Source organism: Myotis yumanensis, unplaced genomic scaffold (genome assembly GCF_028538775.1).
Source record: "Myotis yumanensis isolate MYYU_CA2020_CCGP unplaced genomic scaffold, mMyoYum1.0.hap1 SCAF_19, whole genome shotgun sequence".
Classification (NCBI taxonomy): Eukaryota; Metazoa; Chordata; class Mammalia; order Chiroptera; family Vespertilionidae; genus Myotis; species Myotis yumanensis.
In genome coordinates, this window is record NW_027223770.1 from 14,362,409 (window position 1) to 14,389,450 (window position 27,042).

Sequence of the window (27,042 nt, forward strand, 5' to 3'; positions counted from 1 at the left end):
GTGTGGGGTGTGACTTTCGGTTCCCTGTTGCGGGTTGAGTGCGGAGCGCAGGGCGGGCGCGGCCCCAGAAGCTCCGCGCGCCGCGGGCCCCCAGCCCAAGGCGAAGCAGGAGAAAACCGGGCGCTGGCGCACCCGCCGGAGGATGGGCAGTCGCTCTGCGCCCGCCGGTCTTCAGGGCGGATCGGGGCAAGTGGGCGGGGGCTCCGGGCCGGCGGCCGCGGGGCCGGGGCGGGCCGGCCGGCGGGGCATTTAAACCCAGCTGCTGCGGGCCCGGACGCACCGCCCTGCACCCTGCGCCCTGCGCCGTCCACCTCGCCGCCGACTTCGGGCACCGGCAGGCAGGATGCGGTCCTCCTTGGCTCCGGGCATCTGGTTCATCCGCACCTTCTCCAGGGACAGCTGGTGAGCAGCGCGGGGGAGGGAGGCGCGCGGGGCTGGGACGGCTTCCCCTCCGCGGGCCGGGAGCCTGGCGCCCAGGCTCCTTCTGCGGCGCCGCAGGAAGGTGAACCTGAATGGCTTGCGCTGACACACACACACACACACACACACACACACACACACACCCCACATACCCCGGGCGGACCTTCAGGGCCCCTCACGTCCGTAGCATTGGGGCCCAGACGAGCCCGGACACCGGGATGGTGGAGTTGCTGAAAAGTGGCGCTTGGAGTCGTGGACTGTCCCTTTCGGTCCCTTCCCCCTCGGATAACACACACACACACACACACACACACACACACACACAGGCCAGACCTCAGCGGTCCTGGGAGCTGGCCTCCAGGGGCTCCAGGCCCCGAGGACTTACCAGGGAGGGCTTATCTCTCAGACCGCTCAGCTGGGTAGTCACCCCAGCAGTGGGCAACCCCAACAATGAGTGAGCCACTTGCACAGCAGCTTTCCTCCTGACCAAGGGAGGCCCAGACGGGCGTGTGCATGCGTGTGTGTGTGTGTGTGTGTGTGTGTGTGTATGTGTGAGGTGCAGAGCTTTCAGCTCACCCACTGGAGCAGTGGAGCAGTTTGTTTGGTCTGCGGAGTATTTTTTTTTAATATCGTTGGTTGCCATCATTTACAAATGATAAAAATTAACATAGCCAGATTCCTGGCTTCTCTTAAAAAACAGATGAAGCCATACCAGGCCTGAACTCCCAAATTATATTACTAGGACTTAAAGGTTCCCCTTAGATGGGGGAAGTGTTCAGAACATGACCAACTCGGTCTAGTTTTAAAACGTAAAATCCCACATTCCTGACCCCCTTGGTCCCTGGGCTGGTTGGTCACCTAGGCGCTTTCCTATTGGCCACCCTAGGCGCTTTCCTATTGGCCACCTTAGGGGCTTTCCTATTGGCCACCTTAGGGGCTTTCCTATTGGCCACCCTAGGGACTTTCCTATTGGCCACCCTAGGCGCTTTCCTATTGGCCACCCTAGGCGCTTTCCTATTGGCCACCTTAGGGGCTTTCCTATTGGCCACCTTAGGGGCTTTCCTATTGGTCTTTCCTATTGGTGACAGCCCTCATTACTTCCAGCCTTCTTCACTCGTATACAAGACTCATTTGGTCTTTTTGAGTTTGGAACTATTAAGATATATTTTTCAGAGAAAGATAAAACCTGCTTCTCATAAGGATATAAAAAGGAACAGATGTTAAAGATGTTATTTTATTCATAATGAGGGAATCAGAAGATGTTATAATCTAGGACAAAGAAAATGTAGGGAGGGCTTAATGGGGAGTTACTGTTTAATGGGGACAGAGCTTCAGTTTGGGAAGATGCAAAGGTCCTGGAAATGGATGGTGGTGATGGTTGCACAACAATATGAAAGGGGTTAATGCCACTGAATTGTACTACTACACTTAACAAGGGTTAAAGTGGGCCCTGGCCCGTGTGGCTCACTGGTGGGAACATCCGTGTTGCTCACTGGTTGGAACATCAGCCCACACACCAAAGGGTTGAGGGTTGATTACAGGCTGAGGGGTCAATTCCAGGTCAAGGGCATGAACCTGTGTTGCAGATTCCATCTCTGGCCCTGGTTGGGGTGCGTGCAGCAGGCAACCTATCTATGTGTCTCTCTCACATCAATGTTTCTCTCTCTCTCTCTCTCTCTCTCTCTCCTTCCAAACATCAATGGAAAAAATATCCTCACATGAGGATTAACAATAACAATAACAACAACAAAAAATGGTTAAAACAGTAAATTTTATGTTATATATATTTTACCACAATTTAAAAAAAAAAAAAAGAATCCAAAGAACATGCCCATTTATAAATCAGGAATATTGAGGCAAAACTAGTATTTCCACAGGTTGGGAGGGGAGACTATTGAAACTATCAGTTCACAGACATATTTTGTATGACTTAGTTTCCGACCCTGTTGAAATACAGTATAAACAGCCCGTGATCAATGAGAGGCTCCAGTCAGATAAGCTGAGATGAGTCCTCTAGACCAGTGGTTCTCAACCTTCCTAATGCCGCGACCCTTTAATACAGTTCCTCATGTTGTGGTGACCCCCAATTTCATTGTTACAAATTGAACATAATTAAAGCATAGTGATTAATCACAAAAGCAATATGTAATTATATATGTGTTTTCCGATGGTCTTAGGCGACCCCTGTGAAAGGGTTGTTCGACCCCCAAAGGGGTCGTGACCCACAGGTTGAGAACCGCTGCTCTAGACAATGCAGTTTTCCAGTGAATCACAGAAGTGTTTCCTGTAGCTTCCCCTGCTCTGATAACAAATAGTCACAAAGAAAGACCATTCTAAGCTCATAAAATAAAGTTTGTCTCATTGGATTTGATCTGATGATACAGGTGTAGCAAGAGTGCTAATTTGTAATATCGGCCTTGGGAAGTTTGCTTTGCTGGAATTTTTTATAAGGAACCTTAGATTGGACTTCTAAAAGCTTGTTATTAGTGACTGTTCTGAAATTAGGGAGCTAAGCCAAGAAACGCCATAGGTTTTACCTGCTGTACCTATACATTGGGCAAAGTCTTCCTTTGAGGTCCCCCAAATATCCTAAGGCTCCTGGGCTGGCCAGGGCGTGACCTCCCTTATTTGCATATAAGGGAAAACAGTAAGCCAATTTTCTTGGGAGGGTTTTATTAGTCTTGGCTCCATACAGTCAACCGTAGTTCCTTAAAACAGGCTGATTATATCTAATTAATTGAGCATCATTGTTAATTACGACATTTCAGGGAAGGCCTTGGTTTCATAACCAATTTTTCTAACTATGCTGTGCTTTAAAAAAAATAGGACAAATTCTTATTGAACTTTTGAAAATAACCGTCTTGCTATGAAAAGCAAGAAGACTCAACAAAAGTTTATGAATTCTGGGGAATCAGGTAGCGAGAATAAGATATTCACAAATGTTTCATTTCGGTTTACTAAAACAGAGTCTACTAAATTGTTATGGGCTACATACAGCTTAAGAAGAAAGAGAAAGGGCTGCCTTATAGATCCAGAAAACAGAACAACATCAACAATATTCAAAACACAAACAGGGAGCATCCCTCGCCAGTTTATTCACTCCTATGCGGTTGCTTCTTGTTCGCTGAATTGGGTTCGCAATCCCACAAACCTGTCTGCTTCTTGACTAAAGAGCTTTGAAAATTCCTGACTTAGTCCATTGGTATGTCCTTAAGGGTGTCTAAGCAATGCCATCAGAAGCGTGTGTCCAAGAGCAAGTTACTGATACAGCACTTTTCTGAGCCAGTTCTTGATTGTTAAAGATAAGACCTTTGACCTATAGGTAGCTGGCTGCAGAGCCTTTAGGAAGCATCAGAGTAGAACAAAACAAAAGCCCTTTGTAAATGACAGAGACCTAAAAAGGAGCAGGTTAACGTACTACTGATAATTTTCAAAAGTGAATGATCTGAAGAGCTGGCAAGGGCTGCTTTATTGTTCTTCCTGAAGTATGCAAAACAAAATAGAACTACCACCCGCCCCCCAAAGAAACCTAGACAATAACACCTGATTGATAAAAAATGGATGGACACAATTTTCATAGAGGAAAAAAATCTTGAGGTATATAAAAATCCTGAGACATAATTTACATAATGTACCAAGGATATTCCAAGAATATCAACTAAAGAGACTCAGTACGTAAGCCTGGAGTGAATCCTGAACATTTGTATTTAATAAAACTCCATAGGAAAGTCTGATGTACGTGCATGCCCTGGTGAAAACCACTGACCTAGAAGATGTTAGACTCAAAGAAGTGAGGTTGCAGCCCAGGGAACATTTTAAACCCAACCCAAATCATGACTGGTAACACTATACCGCTGTTATCAGGTAACGTGTCAGCAGGATGCTGATCCATCGAAAAAAACCATGGACCAGAGAGGGCACTAAGAAATCTGTAGAAACCTCTCACACAGCATATGATTTCTGAAATATTAATATAAATAACATTTCCCTTTTAAAATTTAACTTAGAGAAGGTTGAGCATCTCGTCTGGTTTCACGGTTATTTCCATGCGATTGCTCGGCAATAACATATGAAACACACCTGATTAGTTCTAGACCCTCTCTTTTTAAAAGGTGAAAGAACTGCTCTTTGTGGTTTCCCAGACGTCCCCTTGGGCATCTCAAAGTTAGTTTTAGGTTCAAAAGATATCCTGAATGCTTTGTTTGCTTTGTGTTTGTTTAGGATTTGGTTGGGGGAAGACAAAAGTGATTAGGAGGCTGGAATGTTTATCATGAGAGCTAAGAATCAGCCCTTGCCCCACCCATTTGAAAGTGATAACATTACGTTGAAAAATAAACATAGAAGGGAACATCGTAAAGAAATAGCTCTTTCCTAAGAGCCAGCATCTCCCAGATTTAAGGCAGACCTGGCCCGGAATCCTTTCCGCACTATATGCCCCGAGAAGCTGGCTTTCCTCAGCCTCAGTTTCCCCATCCATAAAAGCTGGGTTCCAGAGGACAAACGTGGTATGTGTCCATTCTTGACCCCCTGTGCCTAAGGGCGGGTGCGCGATAAACGCTCTTTTACTTCTTCCCTCGTGGATGTAGGTTTGGACTCCTATCGAACACTCGGTGTTAATATAGTTCCCACCGTAGGCACATGATGTTGAGATTGGAGGCCTGCAGAGATGACTAGGACATGGTCCTCCCTTCTCGGAACGAAGGCTAAGCTGGAGAGAGGGTGTGCACTCCTGTTATCAAATTTACTGCTTCTGCGTGTCCCCAAGGAGGGCATTCTAGGTGAATGGAGAAGCAGGCGCAGCTAGACCCAGCGAGGGTGGATTGGGCCTGAACTCTGGACTCCTCGCCTATAAAGTGAGAATACTGGAAATTCCTCCCTGGGAAGATGTGAGGGTTAAAGGAGGTCGGTGCCCCAGGTTCCCAGGCCAGCGACAGGCTCCCATTGGGCACCGAGTGGGCGCTGATTATGGACTATCCCTCCACTTGCTTCCTACTAGCATCAGGCCTCGTTTAGTTGTAGCTCACTGCAAAGCTTCCCCACCCTCTGTGGGTAGACTGAGGCACAGAGAAGCTGTGCTGCTTGTCCAGCGTCGCACAGCTGTCTCAGGCTCCAGGTCCTAATATATAAAGTGGGAAAAAACAGTGTACCTATTTCACAGGGTCTTGGTGGAATTAAGTAAGTCATTTAAAGCACTGAGCCCTCTTGTGTGGCTTGCGGTTAGCATTGGCGGGTGCTGTGCGCTTCCCCGGAGGGAGGGGTTCCTCCTCATTAGAGGAAAAGGTAGCGTGTGACTCGGTGGAGCTGGAGGTACTATGAGCCGAGGGCCTGGAGCAAAGACCTGGCAGTGAAGGTGTTGCCTGTCTATTGAAGGCCAGAAGGTGGAGCTGAGAGGCAGGCAGCACGGGTTTCTGCCCCTCCTCCTAGCGGGTTCATGGCCTTTCATAGTCCTCCCGAGCTCTGGGCCTGGTCAGGGCCCTGCCTTCTGTGGCAGGTCTGCACAGACATGTCTGCAAGCTGGCAACATGGGCATCTTGCCAGAGAGATGCCCGGGGCTGTCCTTGTGGGGCTGGGCCCATGTCCTGGGGCCCTGTGAGGGGAACAGCTCGGGACTAGGAGAAGAGAAGCCTGGGGAGGAGGGACCAGCAGGATGAGCAGGACTGGGGTAGGGGAGGCAGCGGAGCAGGAGCTGTGACTCCGCCTGGCTATGCCCCACACCTGATTCTTCCCATGTGAGCTGGAGAGGCCGAGGCTGGCGGGTGGCTGCTGCTGGGATGAACGGCTCTGCCCTTACTCAGCCAAGGGCTCATGTTGCCGATCCATTGGCTTCTGTTTAATCCTACAACAGTCTCGTGTGGCGGGAGTTTATCATTATCTTCTTTATAAGAAGATCAGACTGAGGCTTAGAGAGATTAAACAAGTTGCCTGAGGTCACAGTAAGCAGCTGAACCAGAACTTAAGACTCATCCTCTTTTGGTCTGAGTTCTTTCCCTATTTTTCGATGACTCAGGGGCCCCAGTGCTGCCAAGATGGCTTTCTTTCGTCTTATTTTCCTGGTCACGGCAAAGCGGTACTAGGTGAGGGCGGCAGAAAGGGCTCCTTCAGACGAGCTATGACGGTGAAAGGAAGCTCTGAAAAGAAAGGAGAGGGCCTGGAGCAGGACCCCGAGCTAAGCACCGTGTCCTTGTCCCTCTCCTCTGCCTCTCAGGGTCAGGGCTGAGCCAGGGCGCGTGACCCTGCGGCTCCCCTCCCCCCGGTGTGACTGCTGCTTCCCCAGCGGCTTCTGCTTCCTCTTCCCGCTGCAGTTTTCTCTTTCCCCTTCAGAGCAGGATGGCGAGCACCTTCCCAGGCCCCATGGACTGGTCCAGAAGGCAGCGAGGGTTTGGATGGTCTATCAGTGGTCGGCAAACTGCAGTTCGACAAACCGCGGCTCTTTGGCCCTTTGAGTGTGGCTCTTCCACAAAATACCGACTTCTGCGCATGGGCCATGAAGTTTCAATCGCACTGTACATGCATGCCCACACGTGATATTTTGTGGAAGAGCCACACTCAAGGGGCCAAAGAGTCACGTGTGGCTCGTGAGCCACGGTTTGCCGACCACAGGTCTAAGTGGTTGGCCGAGGCCTTATTCCTTTCAGTCACGCTGTGCCAGTGGGCACCGAGGTCGGACTGGGCTGTCTGAGTCACACCAGAACTGGGGACACACAAGAGGTGGAGGCCCTGAAGCCCCTGATTCCCCCCCTCCGCCCCCCAATCTGATTACCCCACATTGGTGTTTGTGGGGGAGTGGGAGTAGGTAGCGTGACTGCTCTTATTTTGGCCTCTGGCTCATGCCTGGTCCCCTGGATCCTTCATGCTCAGGAAGAGTGGATGAGGGTGAGGCCTGGGGACGAGGGTGAGGCCTGGGGCGAGGCCTCCATGGAATCCCGAGAGCAAGGCTGTCACCTTAACCCCCTGAGCAGGACATCGCTCTGCCGTCCTCAACACGGTTCTCTCTGTGCTGTTCGCTTAGCCTTTCTTTAAAAGGACGGACGTAACACCTGTTGACCATCTCTTCCCAACCCTCCCAACCCTCCCACTCTTCCCGACTTATTCCAGCTGCCTGAACAAAACCTCCAGCCAGAGCTTAAAGCCGTGTCTTTTCATCCTGTCTGAATGCGCAGGGTCCCTACTTAGTTCCCTTCTCCAAGCAAAACAATCATGTTTTCCTCTTCCCTGAAAAAGATCATTATGTTACCTACTCATTCTTCTATAGAGTCCCGGGCTCCTCGTGGCTACTAGCCGAGGTCTGCCTCCTGTGCGAAGGGTTTGGGGGGGTCAAGTCCTGAGTGATCCTGGCCTCTCTGAGCAAGCGCCCCGAGTCCCAGGAAAAGGAACAGTAGACGACTCATTGGGCTGGCTCTCTGCTCCAGGAGGACTCCATGTCCTCAGTGCCCGGAGGCCCTCCCAGACCTGGACTGTCCCTGTTCCATCTTGTGCACGGAAGGCCTGGCTCCGGACCCTGCCCTGTGGTGTCTGTCCCAGGCTGGCCTTTCCCTACATGAAGTCTCCAGTGGCAGGGCAGGATTTGGCAGGGGGTGGAGTGGTGGCGCTGTCGCCACTGGCCTGGTTCTTACAGTGCCCAGCACTCTATCCTCTTCAGGCCTGCAGAGTCCTAGAACAGGCACGTCCACGGACAGGCCACCCAGTCTATTTCCCCAGGGCAGGTGCCAATGGCACCTGCAGCCACAGCCAGGAGCCACGTGAGAAGCCCTAGGCGTCTAGTAGCAGCCCCTGTTAGGGCCGGGAGTGGAGGGATTGATTGAGGAGGGAGTGTAAGTCCCCACCGGCCTTATAGGGGGGAGGGACTGTCAGCAATGCGGATGCAGAGCCAGGAAGGGGGATGCAGGGAGTGGGGGTGACCGACTGGGTGGCCACTTGGGAAAGGGACCTCTTCCCACCATCTCCTAAGGCCAAGGTCCCTCTGTTCTGCTGTCCCTTGCTGTTTTCTGGACTGGTGCTGGGTCCTTTGGGTGGTAATAGATCCTTTGTTTTTATAGTTGTTTTTTTTGTTTGTTTGTTTGTTTTTCTGTTGCTGCTTTGTGACAAGTTGGCTCCTATCTCAGAAGCATTCCCAGTGCAAAGTCATCCCGTGGTCGATAAAGCCGATATCATGCTCCCCCGAGCGATATGTTGGACTGTCCGATAATCCTTGAGACAGCTGTCCGCCTCTATTGGACTGGGTTGCCCGGTACCCAGTGCCAGTATGGCAGGTGGGACTCTAAAAAGTGCCGCTTCTTCATCGCTTCTGGGCCTTTGGGCGAAGATCAAGTGTAAACGTGCCGCTTCTTGCTAACAAAGCCAGCCCCAGTCTGGGGACCTCACCACCCAGGTGCATTGGTCCTTGGCCTTTGTGCCAGGCCAGGCTCACCATGGTGCCAGGCTGCCATCCTCCGCCCTCACAGCCTCCCTGGGGCAGTGAGGTGAAGCCCAGCTGTGTGTGTTTGCCCCCTGCTCCTTTGGGGCCTCTCGGTTCTGCAGGCAGGGCCTGTGAGAAGTGAAACCGGTGGTTGCCCGCGCTGCAGGAGCGCGTCAGCTGTCTTTCCTGCGGGTTACTGTGAGTGGCAGCCTTGCCTCCGCTCAGCCCAGCCCTTACCCTGACAGATGTCCCCGGTCCCCTTTGAACTGGGGCACGTTGGCCTTTTTCTCAGAACAGTGGCCAAAGTGGAATGGAAAGAGGGCTGGGCTAAGAGGAGGCCTGGCTCCAGGCTCTGCCCAGCCAGCTGTGAGACTGAGCTCATCCCTCCGGCACGCCGAGCCCAGGCAGGAAGTCCCAGAGGGGGCCGGTGCCAGGTCCAGCATCACACCGCGCAGTGGCGGGCCTCCTGCCCCCTCCAGGGCGGGAGCTCTGCCAGTCGGGATGGCAGCGTGCACCTCTGCTGAGCCCCTGTGTCTGCTCCCAGGGCACATGGCAGGCCCCGCAGGCTGAGTCTGCCCTGAACCATGGCAGGCTCCCCGTAGGCACTGGAACCTGCCCCGAGCAAGGTGAGGGCACTGGCGGTTCAGCCAGCCCAGGTGTGAATACTGGGGGAGTGGGGCAGAAGGGGAGTCCTGGCCTCCAAGTCCCCACTTCCCAGGGAGTCCAGGGGCTGGAACGCCCATCACCCGGAGGAGTGGGGTGCCAGGCCCACCCCCACTCACCTCCTATAACAGAGCAGCACGGGGTGTTTCAGCCCCTCCAGCTCTTCTTCCTCATCTGAAAGTTTAAAATACCAGCAGCTGCCCAGCTGGTGTGGTTCAGTGGTTGAGCATCGACCACTGAGGTCACAGGTCAATTCCTGATCAGGGCACATGCACAGGTTGCAGGCTTGATCTCCAGTGTGGGGCATGCAGGAGGCAGCCGATCAATGATTCTCTCTCATTGATGTTTCTACCTCTCCTTCTCTCTTCCTCTCTAACATCAATAAAAATATATTAAAACATAAAAATAAAACACCAGCAGCTGCCCCGCTGGGTGTCAGGAACTCATACGACCCTCCGTCGTTGGCACCACCTCACTAACCTGTCAGTAACCCGACGGGAAAGGTGCTGATCTCTGCTTTTCACATGAGCAAATGGGGGTGAGGAGGGAAGCCAGGTTTTGCCTGACTCCCCAGTCCTTGCTCTTTTTTTCTGCAGAGACACAAACTCCCAGAGATGTAGCTCTGAGGGTTCCCCGTGCTGAAGCCGTGTGCCGGGGAGGGGCTGGCAGAATGGAAGAGGCAGTGAGGAAGCCTGCCATGGGCTCCCCCCAAATAGTGCACAGAGCAGAGCCTCGGGTGGTGTCCAGGCCTCTCTGATCTAGAAAATGCCAGCCCCTTCCGTGCCTTCCCATCCCTGTCACCACATGGCCCCACATGACCTGTCCCCTGCCTCCTTCCAGCTTGGCTCAGTCCCGCCTTCCACACGCCCTGAGCCACCTGGAGTTCCCCCAACAGGCGGTGTCATTTCACGCTCTGCTTTTGCACACGCACTTCCCTGTCGCTGGGCGCGCTGCCTGCCCGGCTCTGGTCGACCTGGCCCCCCCCTGCTTGTTTTTGAAGAGTCAGCTAAAGCCTGGCCTCCCACCCAGCTGGCCTCGGCCCTCCTCCGGTGCCTCCTTGCTGTGCATGGCCGCCCGCCTGTGTCGCGCTGTGGCCCCAATTCTGCATGTGCCCCCTGACCCGTGAGCACCCGAGGGCAGAGATCTCTGCTGCCGTTTCTCTGGCATGTTGCTGGATCCCTACCCAGTGCCTGGCACGTGGTAGGCACACGTGTGGACGTGGGTGGGAGAGTCAGATGTCAGAGTCGGCATCACCGTGTCCGGTGGTGGCAGAGCCCCTCCCCCGCGGTCCGGAGAGGAGTCTAGATGAAAAGTGCCTGGAGCGGCGACGGAAGGACAGCAGGGACACCGGCAGGAGAGAGCCCAGGGAGGCTGCCTGGGTCCCTGCTCGGTGGGCAGGTCCTGGCGCTTGGGATGGAAGCAGCGTGGTGGTGGGGAGGGGGGGTGGGAGGAAAGGGCGGCTGGCCACCAAGCTGGATTGTCAAGCCCCTCACTGGCTCTGAGCAGCTCCTCAGAGGGCTCACGTGTCTGCCGAGTGGCAGCCTGGCTCCATCGCTGGCAAGGGCCTCCCTGCTGGGCCCGTGGGGGGGGGGGGGGGGGCGGAGAGCAGTCCGAGCCAGCGCCTCGGGGGCCTTTCAGATCCAGGGGAGATGTGATTTGTCACCAGGGTCAGTGGCAGCCAAGATAGGCTCCGCTGCAGCCCAGAGTCTTAATGGTGACACCACAGGGACCAGGGACCAGGGTGAGAGCAGTATTGGGTTCACCTCTCTTTGAGGCACATGTGGTTGGTGCCTATCCCCACATGTAATTGATGAGGAAACCAGGGACTTGCATCTGATACACAGTCAGAGGCCTCGCCCGAAGTTTTCAGCTTCTTCCCGACCGGGCAGCCTCCCAGGCAGGGCGCTGGGTCGGGGCTACCTGTAGGGCTGCAGCTTTCTTCCATCCGTCGCTCTCTGAAGGCCAGCTGGGCACCCTCTCCAAATTCCCCTCAGATTCTGCAAGCCCCTGACTAGGAGTCATGAGCCATATGCCAATGGTGGAAACATTTCTGCTTGCTGATGCCAGTCCCAGTGACAGTCACCTTGGAGTAACGCCTGGTTCCCTGGAGAACCCACACGCCCTTGGGAGCTGGGAGCTGGAGGGACAGGCTGTAGGGGAACGTGAAATCCAGGCTAGATAGTTGGAACTCCGTTCTCAGCAGAATGGAGAGCCCTGGAGAAGTGTAAGCGGGTAATGAATGAAGCAGGGCACATTCCTTTTAAGGGTGAATTGGGGCCCAGCTAGTGTGGCTCAGTGGTTGAGCGTTGACCTATGAACCAGGAGGTCATGGTTTGATTTCTGGTCGGGGCACATGCCTAGGTTTCCGGCTCGATCCCCAGATGGGGGCATACAGGAGGCAGCTGATCAATGATTCTCTCTCATAATTGATGTTTCTGTCTCTCTCTTCTTCTCTGAAATCAATAAAAAAAAAAGTAGTTTTTAAAAAAGGATGAACTGGGGGCAGTGGAGAGAATGGAGACAGAGAACCCAGGCAGGAAGCTCGCGTCCAGGCGTGCATAGAGAAGGGCCTGGGAGCCCACCCTAAATCCAGGCTCTGCCTAAATCCCCTTCATGACACAGTTAGAAGACGTGAGTGTGGGTTTTGGAGGTAGATTCCAGGAAGGGCGGGTTGAGTCCCAGGGTCCAGCCCCTTAGGTTCATGGAGCTGAGGGATGCAAAGGGCTTCAGGTCCCTCCCAGCCTTCTCCCCCTCCCACCCCCTCCCCCACCATGAGATCTTTCATGGACCAGAGCTTCGGGTCTTTCTGAGTGCCTGGTCCTTTCTCCTGGGCAGGGAACCTTCTGCAGCCTATTTTCCATGTGTCTCCTGACTCCAGTTGCTGACTCAGCTCAGCTGATCTCTGCTGGGGAAGCAGACAGTGACTCAGGGCACCGAGGCCCTTCCCAGGCCGCGCAGCCGGGCGTGCACGGAAACTTTACTGGTGTTTGGCTGAACCGTTCTTTCCATCCCAGACGCAGCGCACGGGGTGAGAAGAGGGGGGTGAGGGGGCACATGTGATGTGTGAGCCACAGATGGAGAGAATGACCCTGCTGTCCAGGGGGAGGCGAGACTGGGACCAGGAAGAGCACGTGGTTCTGTCAGCAGCTTCCCCCTGGAGCCACGTTTCCGTGTATGGTCTGGGCTCTGCGGGGGCAGGCCGCAGGGGGCTAGTTCCGCTGTGTTCTGAGCTCACAAGGAGTATTGAGTTCACTGTGGACATGGACCCTTCTCCCCTCTTGGCCTCCCATCCGCTCCCGTCATTTCTGGTATTTTAAACACGATTTTCGCTCCCTGCCCCCATCTCTCTCACACATGCATCCAGCCAGGCACCCTGACCTTAGTGAGGCTGAATGAGTGCAGAGGTGACAGAGGTGACAAGAGGCATACTGGGTGCTGGTGCTGAGCCAGTGCTGTTGGAAGCACTCAGAAGCAGGGACCAGGAAGACCGGGATCCCTGAGCACCCTGGCCTGGGACCTGTCTCTGCTCTCCCTATGGCCTCTGCCCAAGACTCTTGCGTCCGGAGGGAGCCTGAAGGTAGAGAGTTGGTGGTGCTGAGGCCCGCGGCTGTAGCGTGGGCATAGGCGGCAATTTGGGTCCCATCTCCCTGCTAACCCAGACGCCCACCTTTCCCTGCAGGTACCGAGGTTTCATCCTGCTGCTCACCTTCTTCATCTACACGTGTTATCACATGTCCAGGAAGCCCATCAGCGTGGTGAAGGTGAGGCTGGCTAGCGGTGGGAAAGATGCAGGAGATGCTAGAGAAGTACACTCTAGGCAAGGGGCCCGGGACTCGGGCCAGGACCGTCCTCCTTCTTACCGGGCCACCGAGCCTGCTCCTTCGCCTGGCGGCTCCCTCTGTTAGTAGCCCTTCTGTTGCAGAGAACTGCCCTAGCACTGCTGTGAGCAAGGACGCCGGGCTCTGTGGGCTCTGCCTTCACTGAGGGTCCGCTGTGGCCACCTGTCCCTATACCAGGTCCTGCAGGGGAGGTGCCAGAGGCCAGAGCAGAGGCCGGTGGGGAGGCAGTGGCGCTGGTGTGGCCGGGGAGGGAGTTGCTTGCTCCTCTCGGGCTGAGGAGGCTGAGGGGCCCCTGGCCTGTGTATCCCATTGTCTGTCCAGAGCCGTCTGCACCAGAACTGCTCAGAGGTCATCCAGCCCCCCAATGCCACCCACAGTCCCAACGACACCACGTGGTGCAGCTGGCCTCCATTTGGTAAGAATGGGGCCAGTGACTCCCCCACCCTCCCCAGGAAGGGGGTCCAGGGCCAGAGAGGCCTTCCTGCAGGGGCAGCCGAGCAGCGAGCTCAGCTTTCTGTCTCCCCCTCCTGCTTCCAGACCAGGACAACTACAAGGAGTTGCTGGGCGCCGTGGACAACGCCTTCCTGGTGGCCTATGCCATCGGCATGTTCATCAGGTGAGAGGGGCAGAGCCGGTGTGGGTGGTCCCGAGCCGCTGCCGCCCTCGATTCTCCCTCACCCGGCAGCGGGTCAGTGAACGAGCTGCCAGCTCCCCTGGTGGAAATGAGACCGAGACTTCTGCACGTGCGCGCAGCCACAGCCATTCTCGTTTCCCTGTGTGGTCACTCCCACTTCTGGTAGCTCTTTTCCTGGAAAGCCTTTCCCAGGCGCTCCTTCTGACTCTGCACGGGGTGGCAGGGTCCATGGTGTGGCTGGAGTGCGGTTTGTTCTGGACCCGAATCCTTTAAGGGGGAGCGCTAGACGCAGAAACGGGCAGGAAACCCTGTCCTGTCCTGGGCCGCCATTAGCCAGGCAGGCCTGGTGTTTGTCACCAGGAGCCCGGCAGGTACCACCTCCAGCAAGCGCACAGCCTGACGGGACCAGCAGCAGCCGGTACACATCAGTGTGGTGGCTCCGGGCGCGCCGGCGGCTCCGGGGTGGCCACTTAGTCCAGGCCGGGGTTAGAGAAGAGGGACTAGGAAAGGCTTCTTGAAGGAGATGCTGTTGACACCAATGCAGAGCAGGGGCGTGGCGGTGGAGAAGAGGCGAGGCAGGAGGCTAGCATGGGGAAAGTAAGGGAGAGGGAGGTGGCATGGTCAGGGCTGGGGTGGGGGTAGCAGCTGGGGATGGGCTGGAGAATGAGCCATGTGGGCCAGGCCATGGGCACAGGAGAGCGTTGGAGGGTTTCACTCGGGGTGTCGTGTTCAGATTTACATTTCAGACAGGCCACTCCGAGTGGGACGAGAGGCAGGTAAAGGGAGGGCAAGGCTGAAGGCCTGGTTATGCTAGGAAGCAGATGGATGACAGTGCAGCTACACTTAAAAATATATATATATATTTTTTATTGGTTCCAGAGAGGAAGGGAGAGGGAGAGAGAGATAGAAACATCAGTGATGAGAGAGAGTCACTGAACCGCTGCCTCCTGCACACCACACACTGGGGATCGAGACCGCAACCCGGGCATGTGCCCTGACCGGGAATCGAACCGTGACCTCCTGGTTCATAGGTCAAAGCTCAACCACTGAGCCACACTGGCTGGGCGCAGCTACGCTTTGAGGAGCTCTTGAGTTAGAAGAGCAGTAAATAGAGGTGGAAAGACGACATGCTGGAAACTAAGAGTAGGATTGGTGGGTTTGGAGTTTGAACGTGAAGGATGGGAAGAAGAGGCAGGGAACCGAGATGGCTCTGTGGTTTCTGGCTTGAGTGGCCACGGGCGGTGGTGCCATTCCCTTCGATGAGGGCACCGGGTAGGGCTGGGTAGGGTGAGGAGGAAGAGTTCAGTTTTCGAGTGTTGAGTTTCAAGTGTTTGGGGGTCTCCAGGCCAAGATGTCCAGAAAGAAGTATCTGGATGTGCTGGCCGCCCTGGGGGAGAGAGTGGACTGAAAAAACTCGGTGGTAGTTACCACCACGAAAGTGCTGCAGGAGAGGCTCCCAAGAAAATCAATGAGGAGGCGTGGTCAGCCAAGGGGGAGGGGCTGAAACCCTCAAGAGTGGCATCGAGCAGGCCAGGGGGAGAACAGGAGTGTGGTCAGCAGTTTCAAATAAAGCAGAGAAGCCTAGTGAGTGGAGGGCTGCGGGTGTCCCTGGCTGTGGCAACCCAGAGGTCACTGGTGGTCACCTTGACCTGAGTCGCCCCGCCCAGTGGGGTGTTGAGGGGAAGAAATGGAGGCAGGGTTGAGGAGTGCAGATAGCGGGACCAACCACAAATCTAACTCTGTTCTCCAGTGGGATTTTCGGGGAGCGGCTCCCCCTTCGTTACTACCTGTCAGCCGGAATGCTGCTCAGTGGCCTCTTCACCTCGCTCTTTGGCCTGGGGTATTTCTGGGACATCCACGTGCTCTGGTACTTCGTGCTCATTCAGGTATGAGCCTCTGTCTTGCTCTCTGGCCTCTGTTTCCATCTCAGGAAGAATCTAGTCCCCCTCGGCCGCCCCAGGTCCATGGCCAAGGTAGGCCCTCGCGCCTCCTGCCCAGCCCACTGTCCCTCTGTGATGCCCCAGAGGGTCCCACCTCCCAGGGTCATGCATTTGCCCCCTCAGTAAGTCTGCACGGAGCACACCCGGGTCGCTACGGTGCCGGAGCCTGGGTCTCTGCCGCAAAGGATCTTGGGCCTCTGATGTCGACCCTCCCCAGACTGGGATGGGTCAGAGCAGGAAGTGGGCAGCAGCCGGGCCTGTCCCACCTGCCTGCTCTCTCCCTGCAGATCTGCAATGGACTCGTCCAGACCACAGGCTGGCCCTCGGTTGTGACCTGCGTGGGCAACTGGTTTGGGAAGGGGAGGTGAGTGTGACAAAGGAGTGTGAGCAGGAGGTTCCCCGGGAGGGCGGGGGTAGTGCGGAGGTCACCGGGCCCCTCACGTAATTTCAGGGTACACGATTAGAAACGTGCCTCCGTTTGGCCAACTTGCATATGCTGAGTGAGATAAACATGTCAGTGACAAAAGCAGTATTGATTTTCTATTGATTAGATTTTAACCCATAAAACAGCAACTTTAATTATGCTTTTCCTCATAATAAATGAATTTCCATTTCTCCTAAAGGCAAAAAAGAAGCCTGTAAAACTGTGGGTTTTTTTTTTTTCCTTGAGCTGGCTTTTCTTTTTTTAAACATATTTTCATTGATTTCAGAGAGGAAGGGAGAGAGAGAGAGAGAGAGAGAGAGAGAGAGAGAGAAGAAACATCAATGATGAGAGAGAATCATTGATTGGCTGCTTCCTGCATTCCCCACACTGGGGATTGCAACCCAGACAAGTGCCCTGACCAGGAATCAAACTGTGACCTTCCTGGTTCATAGGTTGACGCTCAACCACTGAACCACGCCAGCTGTGCTGGAGCTAGGTTTTATGCCAAAAAAGGTTGCTTTCGGGCAGGACTTCTCACCCCGGCACTGTTGGCATTTGGGGCTGGAGGATTCTTGGTCATGAGGGCCAGCTGTGTATTGTAGATGCTTAGCAGCATCTGCCCACTAGGTGCTGCTAGCGCATCCTGAGCTGTGACAGTCAAAACTCCCCGGACATGGCCCCTGGCCCCTGGAGGTTGAGGCCCCGTGCTTTAGAGTTACAGCTACAGGAAAGGGAGAAGAGGGGGTGGGAGTCTTGACCCCTGAGGACAGCAGAGCTCCGTTGACAGGCCCTGTGTGCTGGCTCAGGTCTGCAGGCCTGACTGTCCCTCGTCTGATCTCAGCCTTCCCTCCTCTTTCCCTGGCTCGGAGGCTGTAGGCAGCCAGCTTTCTGCATTTGGCCAGGGCAGTCGAGGTGAACCCTCTGCTTCCCTTTTTACTTTTTCTGCTCTTCTCCCCTCGCGCTCCTCATCTTCCCTCACTCTCCCCCTCCTCCCTTCCCTCCAGGCGGGGGCTCATCATGGGCATCTGGAATTCCCACACCTCCGTGGGTAACATTCTGGGCTCCCTGATCGCCGGCATCTGGGTGAGCGAGCGCTGGGGCCTGTCCTTCGTGGTCCCAGGCGTCATCACCGCTGCCATGGGCATCGTCACCTTCTTCTTTCTCATCGAGTGTGAGTGGACCCTCCCTCCCCACGGGGCCCGCAGCTCTGGGAGAAGGCAGCTGGCTAGGGGAAGATTCCTGCTCACAGAGCGGGAGGACCGGATGTGGGACTCAGGATAAGCAACCGCTCGGAGCCTCCGTTTTCTCATTTGTCAATGGGACCAACAGCTTGTCCATCCCGGGCCTGGTGAAGGTTTAGGCAACACAGGAAGTTAGAATGGCTGCTGCTAGTTGGTGTTTGGCAAATGCTGGCTGAGTGAGGGGGGAAGGGGAAGGGCAGGGGTCGGGGGGAGACAGGACACTCCCACATTCGCTGTTCTCATCCCATCCCTGACAGCCTGAGTCAGGCAGCCCAGGTAGCAGGGCCACCTGTAGCAGGTGAACGGATGTCCCGGAGGCATTAGTGACAGGGCAGGTGATGGAGAGCCGGGCCTAGCAGGTGGGCTCCACGCCCCAGCCTGGCTCCAGCTCCCTCGTGGGGCCACTTGGGGGTGGGGACCAGTCCCAGTGCAAGGGGTGGGCCCGGCCTGAGGAAAGCTTCTTAGAAGGTTTTTGTTTCAGACCCAGAGGATGTGGACTGCACCACCCCTCAGCACCACGTGAGTGTGCGCCCCCCCACCGCTCCCTGCCCTCCCACTGCACCCCCAGACAGGGTTGGGAGTCAGAGGAGGAAGCCCTGAGCCCAGTTACCGCACAGGCCCCATGTCAGGCCCTTGGATTGGCTCCTTGCAGCCCGGGGAGGGGGAGGCTCAGGCGGTTACTCCAGTCCTGAGAGGGACCCGCACCTCTTCCCGCTTCGGAGCCCCTGCCTCTCACGAGGGTCACCCCTCCAGCCGGCAGGAGGGGGCACATGGACGTGCCCACAGCACGGTCTCATCTCTGTTCAGGGGGAGTCGGAAGAGAAGCAGGACAGCCCTGAGGACCCGGGGAACAACCCCTACTGTCACCAGGAGAGCAGCCTGGAGGCGGCCGCCGGATGTTCCAAGGAGCCAAGCGCTCAGCCCGCTGCCATCAGCTTTTGGGGGGCGCTCATGATCCCGGTGAGAAGCCGGGGGAATGGAGAGGAGAGGGGCTCTCTAGGTTTCTCGTAGGATGTCAGGAGAGGGGGTTGCAGGGCGCTCTGTGGTTTCCAGAGGCTTGTCTGGACACAGCGTTGGAGCAGCGCACACATGGCTCTCACTGACAGTGGGTGTGGCTGGAGGTGCTTTGGGTGGTGGGGAGTGCAGGGTGCTGGGAGGTGCTCAGCTACCCCGGGGGCCGCACCCTTTTCTCATCGTGCCCTCTGCTCTGCTCCCAGGGTGTGATCGAGTTCTCTCTGTGCCTGCTCTTTGCCAAGCTGGTCAGCTACACCTTCCTCTACTGGCTGCCCCTCTACATCTTCAATGTGGGTGAGTTCCGGGGAGAAGCGGGGAGGAAGGGGGCTCTGGTCGGAGAGGAAACCATTGCGTGATGCGTGTGATTCCAGGATGCAGGAAGGATCTCGGCTGAGCCTCTCGGAGGGCAAAGGGCAATTTTTATTTATTTTTTTAAAAAATATATTTTTATTGATTTCAGAGAGGAGGAAAGAGGGAGAGAGAGAGAGGAACATCAATGATGAGAGAGAATCATTGACCGGCTGCCTCCTGCACCCCCACACTGGGGATCGAGCCCACCACCCGGGCATGTGCCCTGACTGGGAATCGAACCGTGACCTCCTGGTTCATAGGTCAATGCTCAACCACTGAACCATGGCTGCCGGGTGCGATTTTTATTTTTAAATGCAAAGATGAACCTTGTATGCTACCCCTCAGGCCCTGACTCCAGCCACCCTTCCGTCCTTGGGGCTGAGTTGGGAGTTAGGAACTGGAAGCTCTGATCTGTACCCCCGCCCCCCCCAACGTTTCCATCTTTTAGTGCAGGAGAAACCCGCCTCCAGGCTGCTGGGCGCATAGGCGGGCGGGATTGGAGGGCTCTAGCAAAGGTCGGCCTTTTGAATGCTCCCGCGGTCCCTTGAGATTCTGCCAACCCGGGGAAGACCTGGTGAGCCGCCCCCACCGCTTGTAGCCTGGAGGGGAACACTGTTCTCTCCAAGGGGCTGCCGGGAGCCTCATGGGACTCGGCCCTGTGCCGGGTCGGCTGCACTGCCCAGCTCCTGGACCGCTCTTCCTGCCTCTACCCCGTCCAAGGATGGACAGACGAGGGGTCACTTTTGTGGTCGAGAAGAATGTTTATGTCTGCCTGGCCTGGGTCTTCGCTATTCCCTAGGTCAGGTGGCTACTCCACCAAGAAACAGACTCCTGGTCCTGGCCAGGTGGCTCTGTTAGTTGGAGCTTCATCCATACACCAAAAGGTTGTGGGTTCCATCCCTGGTTGGGATGTATACAAAAGGCATCCGATCATTGTTTCTCTCTCACATCAATGTCTCTCTCTCTCTCTCTCTCTCTCTCTCTCTCAAATCAATAAACATATCCTCGGGTAAGAATTGAAAAAAAGAAACAAGCAGACCCCTGTCCCTGAGCCTCAGAGCTCCGCCAGGGCCAGGCCCTCACCCAGGCTGCGCTGCTCCCACAAGCCCCACGGGAGGGCCGAGGGCCAAGGCTGCCTTGCCATGTACTGTACTGACTCCAGACAGGACACCGTGGGGATCAGTCAGAGCCAGACTGCAAGCTGTAACTTGCCCCACAGTTCCTCTCTGAGGGGCCTCTTGCACAAATAGAGGTGGAGCCTCAGGCAGCTGCGTGGACAGGGAGGCTCTTTGTTTTCTGGCCTCGGTGCTGACTTATGTCAGAGGATGAGTCAACCTTGAGGGCTGGGCTGCAGTTCAGGCTTCCGGAGATTCCTTCCCTAGTGCTTGGGCAACGCTGGGTCCTGAGGTTTTCCCGTGAGCCTCCTCCCTGGCTGATTCTCAGCGGAGATCGCATTGGGATGTGACGCCCCCTGGTGGTGTCCTGCCACTCAGCCTGGAGCAGAGCAGGCACCAGCTGGTTGGGCCGAAGCGTGAGAGGTTGATCCACAGGGGAAGGTGGCCTGGGGGGTAGGATGCCTAGCCCAGATCCCAGGGCTTTTGGGGGAGGGCTGGTCTGAGAGGGCAAGGCCATCCTGCAGGGGAAGAAGGCAGAGCAGGGTTGGGGGCCCAAACTTGTAAATTCCCTTTGGCCCATCACTTCCACTGGTTCTCACTCCTCCCTCTGGAAAAGGAGGCTGTGGGCTGCACTGTCACTGTTCTTTCTGGCCGACACCCCGGATGTCCGCCCTGAGCCCTCAGGCCTGACCACGTGGTTGTGTTTCCACAGCTCACTTCAGTGCCAAGGAGGCGGGGGACCTGTCTACCCTCTTCGACGTCGGTGGCATCACAGGTGGGGCCTCCACGCTGCGTTCCCCTTTCCTCCTGTGGGGGTGCAGAAAGAACGTGACCATCAGAGAAAACTAGGGCTCCTGCCCCACGGGGAAACACAGCTCTCATGTGTGGTCTTCCCCTAAGCAGTGGGCACAGAAAGCATGTCAAACTCGTTTCAAGGCATGTGGCCCGCCGGCCGCGAGTTTGACATGCTTGTGCAGGGAGGACTTTACAGGGAGACGGTCTGCTGGAGGCCCAAGCCAGCACCAGGCAGTGATGGGGCTGAGCTTGGGGTGGGCGTGGGGGGGTAACCATGTGGGTGGGGGGCTGGGGTCGTGCCCTGGGCAGCAGTGAGCGGGCTGGTTTGTGTTCCAGGTGGCATCCTGGCGGGGCTCATCTCTGACTACACCAATGGCAGGGCCACCACCTGCTGCGTCATGCTGATCTTGGCCGCCCCCATGGTGTGTATGACCTCAGGGCGAAGGGTGTGTGCATATGTCCCTGCGTGCGGCTGCTGACCGGGGTGTGCACCCGGACACCCCCAATGCTCCAACCACTGGGGGACATGTGTGCGCATCCCTGGGCACAGGAGAGAGACCCAGACTGGGAGTTCAGAAAGGGATTGGTGACTCTTTGGCTTTGGTGGCGAAGGGGAGACCAGCTGATAAACTTCTTTTTTTTTAAACCCTCACCCGAGGATATTTTTCTCATTGATTTTTAGAGAGAGTGGAAAGGAGGAGTGGAAAGAGAGAGAGAGAGGAACATCAATGTGAGAGAGACACATGGACTGGCCACCTCCCGCACGAGCCCCAAAAGGGGGGGTGGGGGAGGGAAAGGAGAGTGGGGGGTGGCCATGGAACCTACAACCGTGGTACATGCCGTTGACCCAACGCCCCCAACCACTGAGCCAAACCGGCCAGGGCTGATCAACTTCTTGGCCAAGGAAAGAACAGGAAATGGAGGTTGGATATGAGAGACTTTCAGGGGAAAGGAAACAATAAATCACCAGACGTCAGACACCCTCATCCTTGGGATGTTTAAGGAACCGTGAGACCTGGTATGAGAAGGAACAGGAGTGGGGTGACCTGTTGGATACAGGGCAGCATAGGGTTGTCCCAGACTTCTGGGCTCCCGTCCACCACAGGTGGCCCGTGGGAAGCCTGGGCGTGACGCTGCCTCTCCCTTCTTAGTTGTTCCTGTACAACCACTTCGGCCAGAGCGGGATTGCCAGCTCCATAGGTGAGACACTGCGAGCCCTGTCGGGCCTCAGGAGGGCACTGCCTTGGGGGTGTCACTGGGGGGCACGGGGAAGCAGAGGTGCTCAGTCTGATGCCAGGGGCTCCTCTTTTCTAACCGGCTCTCTGTTACACCTCAGTAATGCTGATCATCTGTGGGGCCCTGGTCAATGGCCCTTACGCACTCATCACCACTGCTGTCTCCGCCGACCTCGTAAGTGGGCCACCTCCCGGCGGCCAGGGGTCACTTGGGGGTCTTGGTCGGGGCTTCTGTCTCCTGGTTCCTGTTCCCCACAGCCCTTTCCTCCCTTCTTGGCCGGTTCAGACAAGGACCTCAAAGTCCTTCGGAATCCCCCTTCCTCTGTTCTGAGTGCCGAGGCCTGTCCCAGGTCGGCGGTGCCCCTTCAGTCCCGGCGCCCGGTGCTGCCTCTCGGTTCGGGCCTCACTCTGCTCTCTCTCCCCAGGGGACACACCAGAGCCTGAAAGGCAACTCAAAGGCCCTGTCCACCGTCACGGCCATCATCGACGGCACCGGCTCCATAGGTCTGTGGCTGGCTCCTGGCTCCTGGCAGCCGAGCACTGAGCCTTGTGTTGGGCATCCTCCTCGGCCCGCTGCCGTCACGTGGGCGGGCCCAGGGTCCCTTGGCGGGAGCCCTGCCCTGACACTACGCTCCACAGGTGCTGCTCTGGGGCCTCTGCTGGCCGGGCTCATCTCGCCCACGGGCTGGAACAACGTCTTCTACATGCTCATCTCTGCTGACATCCTGGCCTGCTTGGTAAGAGTCCTTGGGGTGCACCGATGGACATGGTGGGGTGTCCTGTCCTGCTAGGCCAGAGCCCTGGAGGCCCAAAGTATTGTCCCCGAGGGGCTCTGGGACAGCAGCCCTTTGCTAAGAACCACGTCCCTCCCACGGAGACCCCTGCTGAGGGAGGCTGTGTGCCAGCCCGTTCCCTCCTGCCAGCCCACTGCTGGTCACAGCACTGGGGACTGACCACTGCTCCCTTCCCTCTGTGCCCCCAACTTCCCGCAGCTCCTCTGCCGGCTGGTGTACAAAGAGATCCTGGCCTGCAAGTCACACCTGAGCCCAGGCACCGGGTGAGTCCTCCGGGGAGCGGGAGCCCCGCCTCCCACCTCAGTTCAAACCCCTGCCTTCGCCGAGGTCGTAGCTTCCTCGCTGGGGGAGCAGCAGGGCGTGGGACATCGCCCAGGACAGAGAGGCCGAGTCCAGGGGCACGGCGCCCCGTCGGAGCCCAGCTCCACGCAGACCTGGATGTGTCCCGTGAACGCCCGCCCCGCCCCGGCCCCACTAACCCGCCCTCTGTTGTCCCATGTGTCTCCGTAGCTCTTGTCTCGCCTTAACCCACACGCAGTAGTCGTTCCCTCAAGCCCCATGACTTTTGTGAGTATTTCCTTCAAGTCTGTAGCTGATCATGTGCCAGCAGAATGGGTCCTGCATGCAGAGCCTCCTCCTTCCAGTGATTTTTTCCCCCAACTTTCTCTTTCTTCCTGGGGGCCAGTTCCAAAGGCCGTCCGTCCACCCACGCAGAGCATGGTGCTTGGGAAGTGATTCCTGAGGCCTGAGCTGCCACCAGGGTCGCAGCCTCCTCGCTGGGGGAGCAGCGGGGCATGGGACGGCCCCCAGGACAGAGTCCAGGGAAACAGTTTCCTTCTGAACTCAGACCCGGGGCTGCCAAGTGCTCCGCAGGCTCAGAAACCAAGTCCCTGGGCCCCGCCTGCGGTGTGCAGCAAGAAACGGCTGCCAATCAAAACCTCTGGGACACAATCGAATGCGTGTAGCTGACCGCTGGTGCGCGCTGTGGGTTACTAGCAGCCAGTGGTGGTGGGTGCGCAGGCTGCGCGGACAGGCTGGTGGCTGAGCGGGGCTCTGCTGGGGCTGGGGGCTCTGCTGGCCTTTCTGGCTCCGCCGCTGAGCAGGAGGCCCTGCTATCGGGAAGCTGGCAGAGCTGTGACCTGGTGGGGATGGGAAATGTGGGTCCTGGTAACCAGCATGCCGCGTGGGGAAGTGCTTCCCTTTAGGGCGGGTGCCACCCAGGTTCCGGGCGGGACACTGAGAGAGGAGGCATTGAGGACCTCGTCTGTCGTGCCCTGGCCTGGAAGAGGGGGTGGGGGGGGTGGGGGGTGGGGGGGATGGCCATAGGGCCAGCGGGTCTTCCAGCTGCCAGCCCACGAGGAGATTGGGGGATGAAGGATCGAAAAGAGGCAGAAAGGGGGAAGAATGAATACTTAGGAGGCTCTAGCCTGGAATAGCCTGGCATCAGATCCTTAGCTTACCTCCCAGCCACCTTGAGAGGTAGACATGCCCGTTAGAGACGAGAGAACAGTGGCCCAGGGATCGGATGTGCCTCGGTGTCCCTGGTGTGTGGAGTTTGCGCTTCTCCACATGCTGGTCCTTCTCTGAAAGGCCCGTGTGGGGGAGCAGAGTGATGAGCTAGGGCAGAGGAGCTCTGGCGGGAACCAGGATCCCTGGGCAGCCCGCCTTCTCCGCTCTCGTTCTCCGAACCTCCCGGTCCTCACGTGAAAAACGGAGCCGCGTAGCCCCAAGTACTTGCCACGGCTGATCCGAGGCCGAGGCGACCTGGGATACGCGATATTGCTTTTAAAGCTGCCAGCTGTGGTACAAATATCCTAAGGTTTTAATTTAATCTGGCTTTCTGTTCCCCGCTGAAGAGGGGAGAGGGAGCCCTGGTTACAGAGAACGGGGATGAAGGCAATTATGAAGGGACCCCAGGAGCCCGCCCTCCCTGTTCCCACCGCTGGGGCCGGAGATGATTAAACGGTCTCTCTCTCTCTCTCTCTCCCGCTCTCTCTTCCTCATTCAGGTATAAAGAAATATGAGGCCCCGATTGGAAAAGAATCATGGAGGGCCCCAAAGTGCTCCCCCTGGCAAGACCATTGAAACTGCCGGACGCTGAGACAAAGCCTCTCGATCTAACACCAGCCCTCCCAGCACTCGGGGACCCTGAGGGGCTGGGGGAGTCTCCGTGGGAAGAGGCCGGCCAGGCAGAAGGCGTCTCCATCCTGCAAAGGGAAACACCTGCTCAGACTCCTGCTGGTTCAGATCCCAGGACCGAGACCAAGGCTGCCCAGGGCCAAGGCGGGAAAAGGCACGTCTCTCCTTCCTGTGTAGCATTGGACCTCTGTGGTCAGCTTGTACCTACAGATGGGATTCTGACCCGGTTTCAGGGCAGCCCAGCCTCTCTTCGTCCCTTTGTTCACAAGCCATTTATCGCCATCTGAACCTGTTCCTAACTCCTGACCCATTGGGTTAAAGCACCATTGCTGTATCCAGGGTCAGGACTAGGGGGAGGTGCCGAAGGCATCATTCTTGGGCCTCCTTGGCCTCACCCTTGTCCCAGCCTCTGTGTCTCGAGTAGAGACCACACATCAGGGCAGTGCTGTGGGGAGTGGGAGCCAGGACTGAAAATACCAGTGTGTATGTGTTGTTTTTTTATATATATTTTTATTGACTTCAGAGAGGAAAGGGGAGGGAGAGAGAGATGGAAACATCAATGATGAGAGAGAATCATTGATTGGCTGCCTCCTGCATATGCCCCCTACTGGGGTTCAAGCCCGAAACCCGGGCATGTGCCCTGACTGGGAATCGAACCATGAACTCCTGGTTCACAGATGGACGCTCAACCACTGAGCCACACCGGCCGGGCCCAGTGTGTGTTTTGATTAAAATGCCAGTGTTTTGATAAAGAAGTGTCAGTGGTTATTGAGTGCTTCCTGGATGCCTGCTCTATTCTGGGAACGGTGTAGACAGCGGACACAGGAAAAGGACTTGCACCTGCGCACAGGGACCAGGGTAACAAGTCTGGGCCACTCAGGAGCCGTTACCTGTGCAGCTGCCTGCAGCTCTCGGCCGTGGCCTTTTCTGCCCTTGGGTTCTGGGTGGACCTGTTCTGCCCCTTCAAGGCCTGGCGTGCGCCAGGCCAGGCCAGCTCGCAGCGTTCTGTCTGACCCCCGAAGCCGCCTCTCAGCACCAATACAGGCTTCGTGTGCTGGCTGTGCAGGTGCAAGGGCTCCCGTGGGCTCTGGGGTCAGCGTCCTGGGGCCTCCAGGTTGTGTGCTGGGCTGGTCACAATGGTCATTCCCAGAGGAGACACTCATGACAACGTTGATGACCGATGGGGCAGGCCGGGAGCTTAAAGCCCCACGTAAGACACCACCATTGCCTCGGCTGGGACACGGGGCCAGTGCATTAGCCGGATGCAACTTCTCAATGTGAAATAGGCAGTACCCACCCCAGTGAAGACATACACATGGGTCTTAGAGTGGCCCATACTCTGGCTTTGAAAGCAGGAGGACTGAGTGGGTGCTATAAAGATTTACCTGACATCATCCCTCAGGGGCCGCTAGGTGGTGCCCTCACCCCGCGGTAGAGACCAGCGTGAGCCTGGGCTCCGTCTATCCCTCAGGGGGGACCAAGGAGCAGAGGTTTCTTCACTCGCCAAATGCCAGCTTGTTTTCTGCTGCAGCTGCCCACGTGTCAGGGTAAGGGGGGGGGCGGGCGGGATCTTGCTCCTCTCTGGCACTTTTGAGGTCTTCTCTCCACCAGCCTCACTCGCTTTCGGCCTGTTTCATCATCTAGAAAACAGTAACAACATTACCTGCCCGCAGAGCGCAGGTGTGAAGGGAGACAAATGGGTATAAGACACTGCCCGCCCCCGAAGAGCTTGTCTGGTGAGGGGATGAGACAGGAATAGGAACATGCTTACAAACGACACAACACGAGAGAAAACACGAGATCGTAGGGCCTCCCAGTGAGCCCAGCCCTGAAGGGAGGGGCTGGCGGGAGGTGGTCCCGTGGCAGCGCAGGAACAGGTGTGAAAGGCACGGGGAGGAGGAATGGTGGGACGGGGGCTGCCAGGTGGCTAAGGTCATGGGGGGAGCAGAAGAGGGAGGCAGTTAAGGTGATACTTACCAGGCCCCACGTGCGGGGCAGGGCTGGGACATGACAGGTACACCCGCTCCTGCCAGCAGGTAAGGG

The 27,042-nt window shown here is 56.6% G+C and overlaps 1 protein-coding gene across 3 annotated transcripts; it reads left to right on the top strand.

The window, feature by feature from the left end:
- On the top strand, nt 1-25,767 carry SLC37A2 (solute carrier family 37 member 2). Of its 3 annotated transcripts, none has more exons than XM_070399668.1 (19): nt 1-402; nt 13,158-13,239; nt 13,639-13,732; nt 13,855-13,933; nt 15,702-15,837; nt 16,179-16,255; nt 17,320-17,486; nt 18,038-18,075; nt 18,364-18,516; nt 18,774-18,864; nt 20,749-20,811; nt 21,168-21,253; nt 21,983-22,031; nt 22,168-22,241; nt 22,492-22,570; nt 22,706-22,803; nt 23,059-23,123; nt 23,371-23,427; nt 24,869-24,957. In XM_070399668.1, exons 1-18 carry the CDS (start codon nt 344-346, stop codon nt 23,399-23,401), a joined length of 1,521 nt encoding a protein of 506 aa, XP_070255769.1. In that variant the 5' UTR covers nt 1-343; the 3' UTR covers nt 23,402-23,427; nt 24,869-24,957. The 3 variants fall into 3 exon arrangements, with proteins under 3 accessions (XP_070255769.1, XP_070255770.1, XP_070255771.1); XM_070399670.1 differs by lacking the exon at nt 1-402 and adding an exon at nt 13,028-13,055; XM_070399669.1 differs by lacking the exon at nt 23,371-23,427 and having other exon boundaries at nt 3-402; nt 24,869-25,767.
- Nucleotides 25,768-27,042: the final 1,275 nt, after the last annotated feature.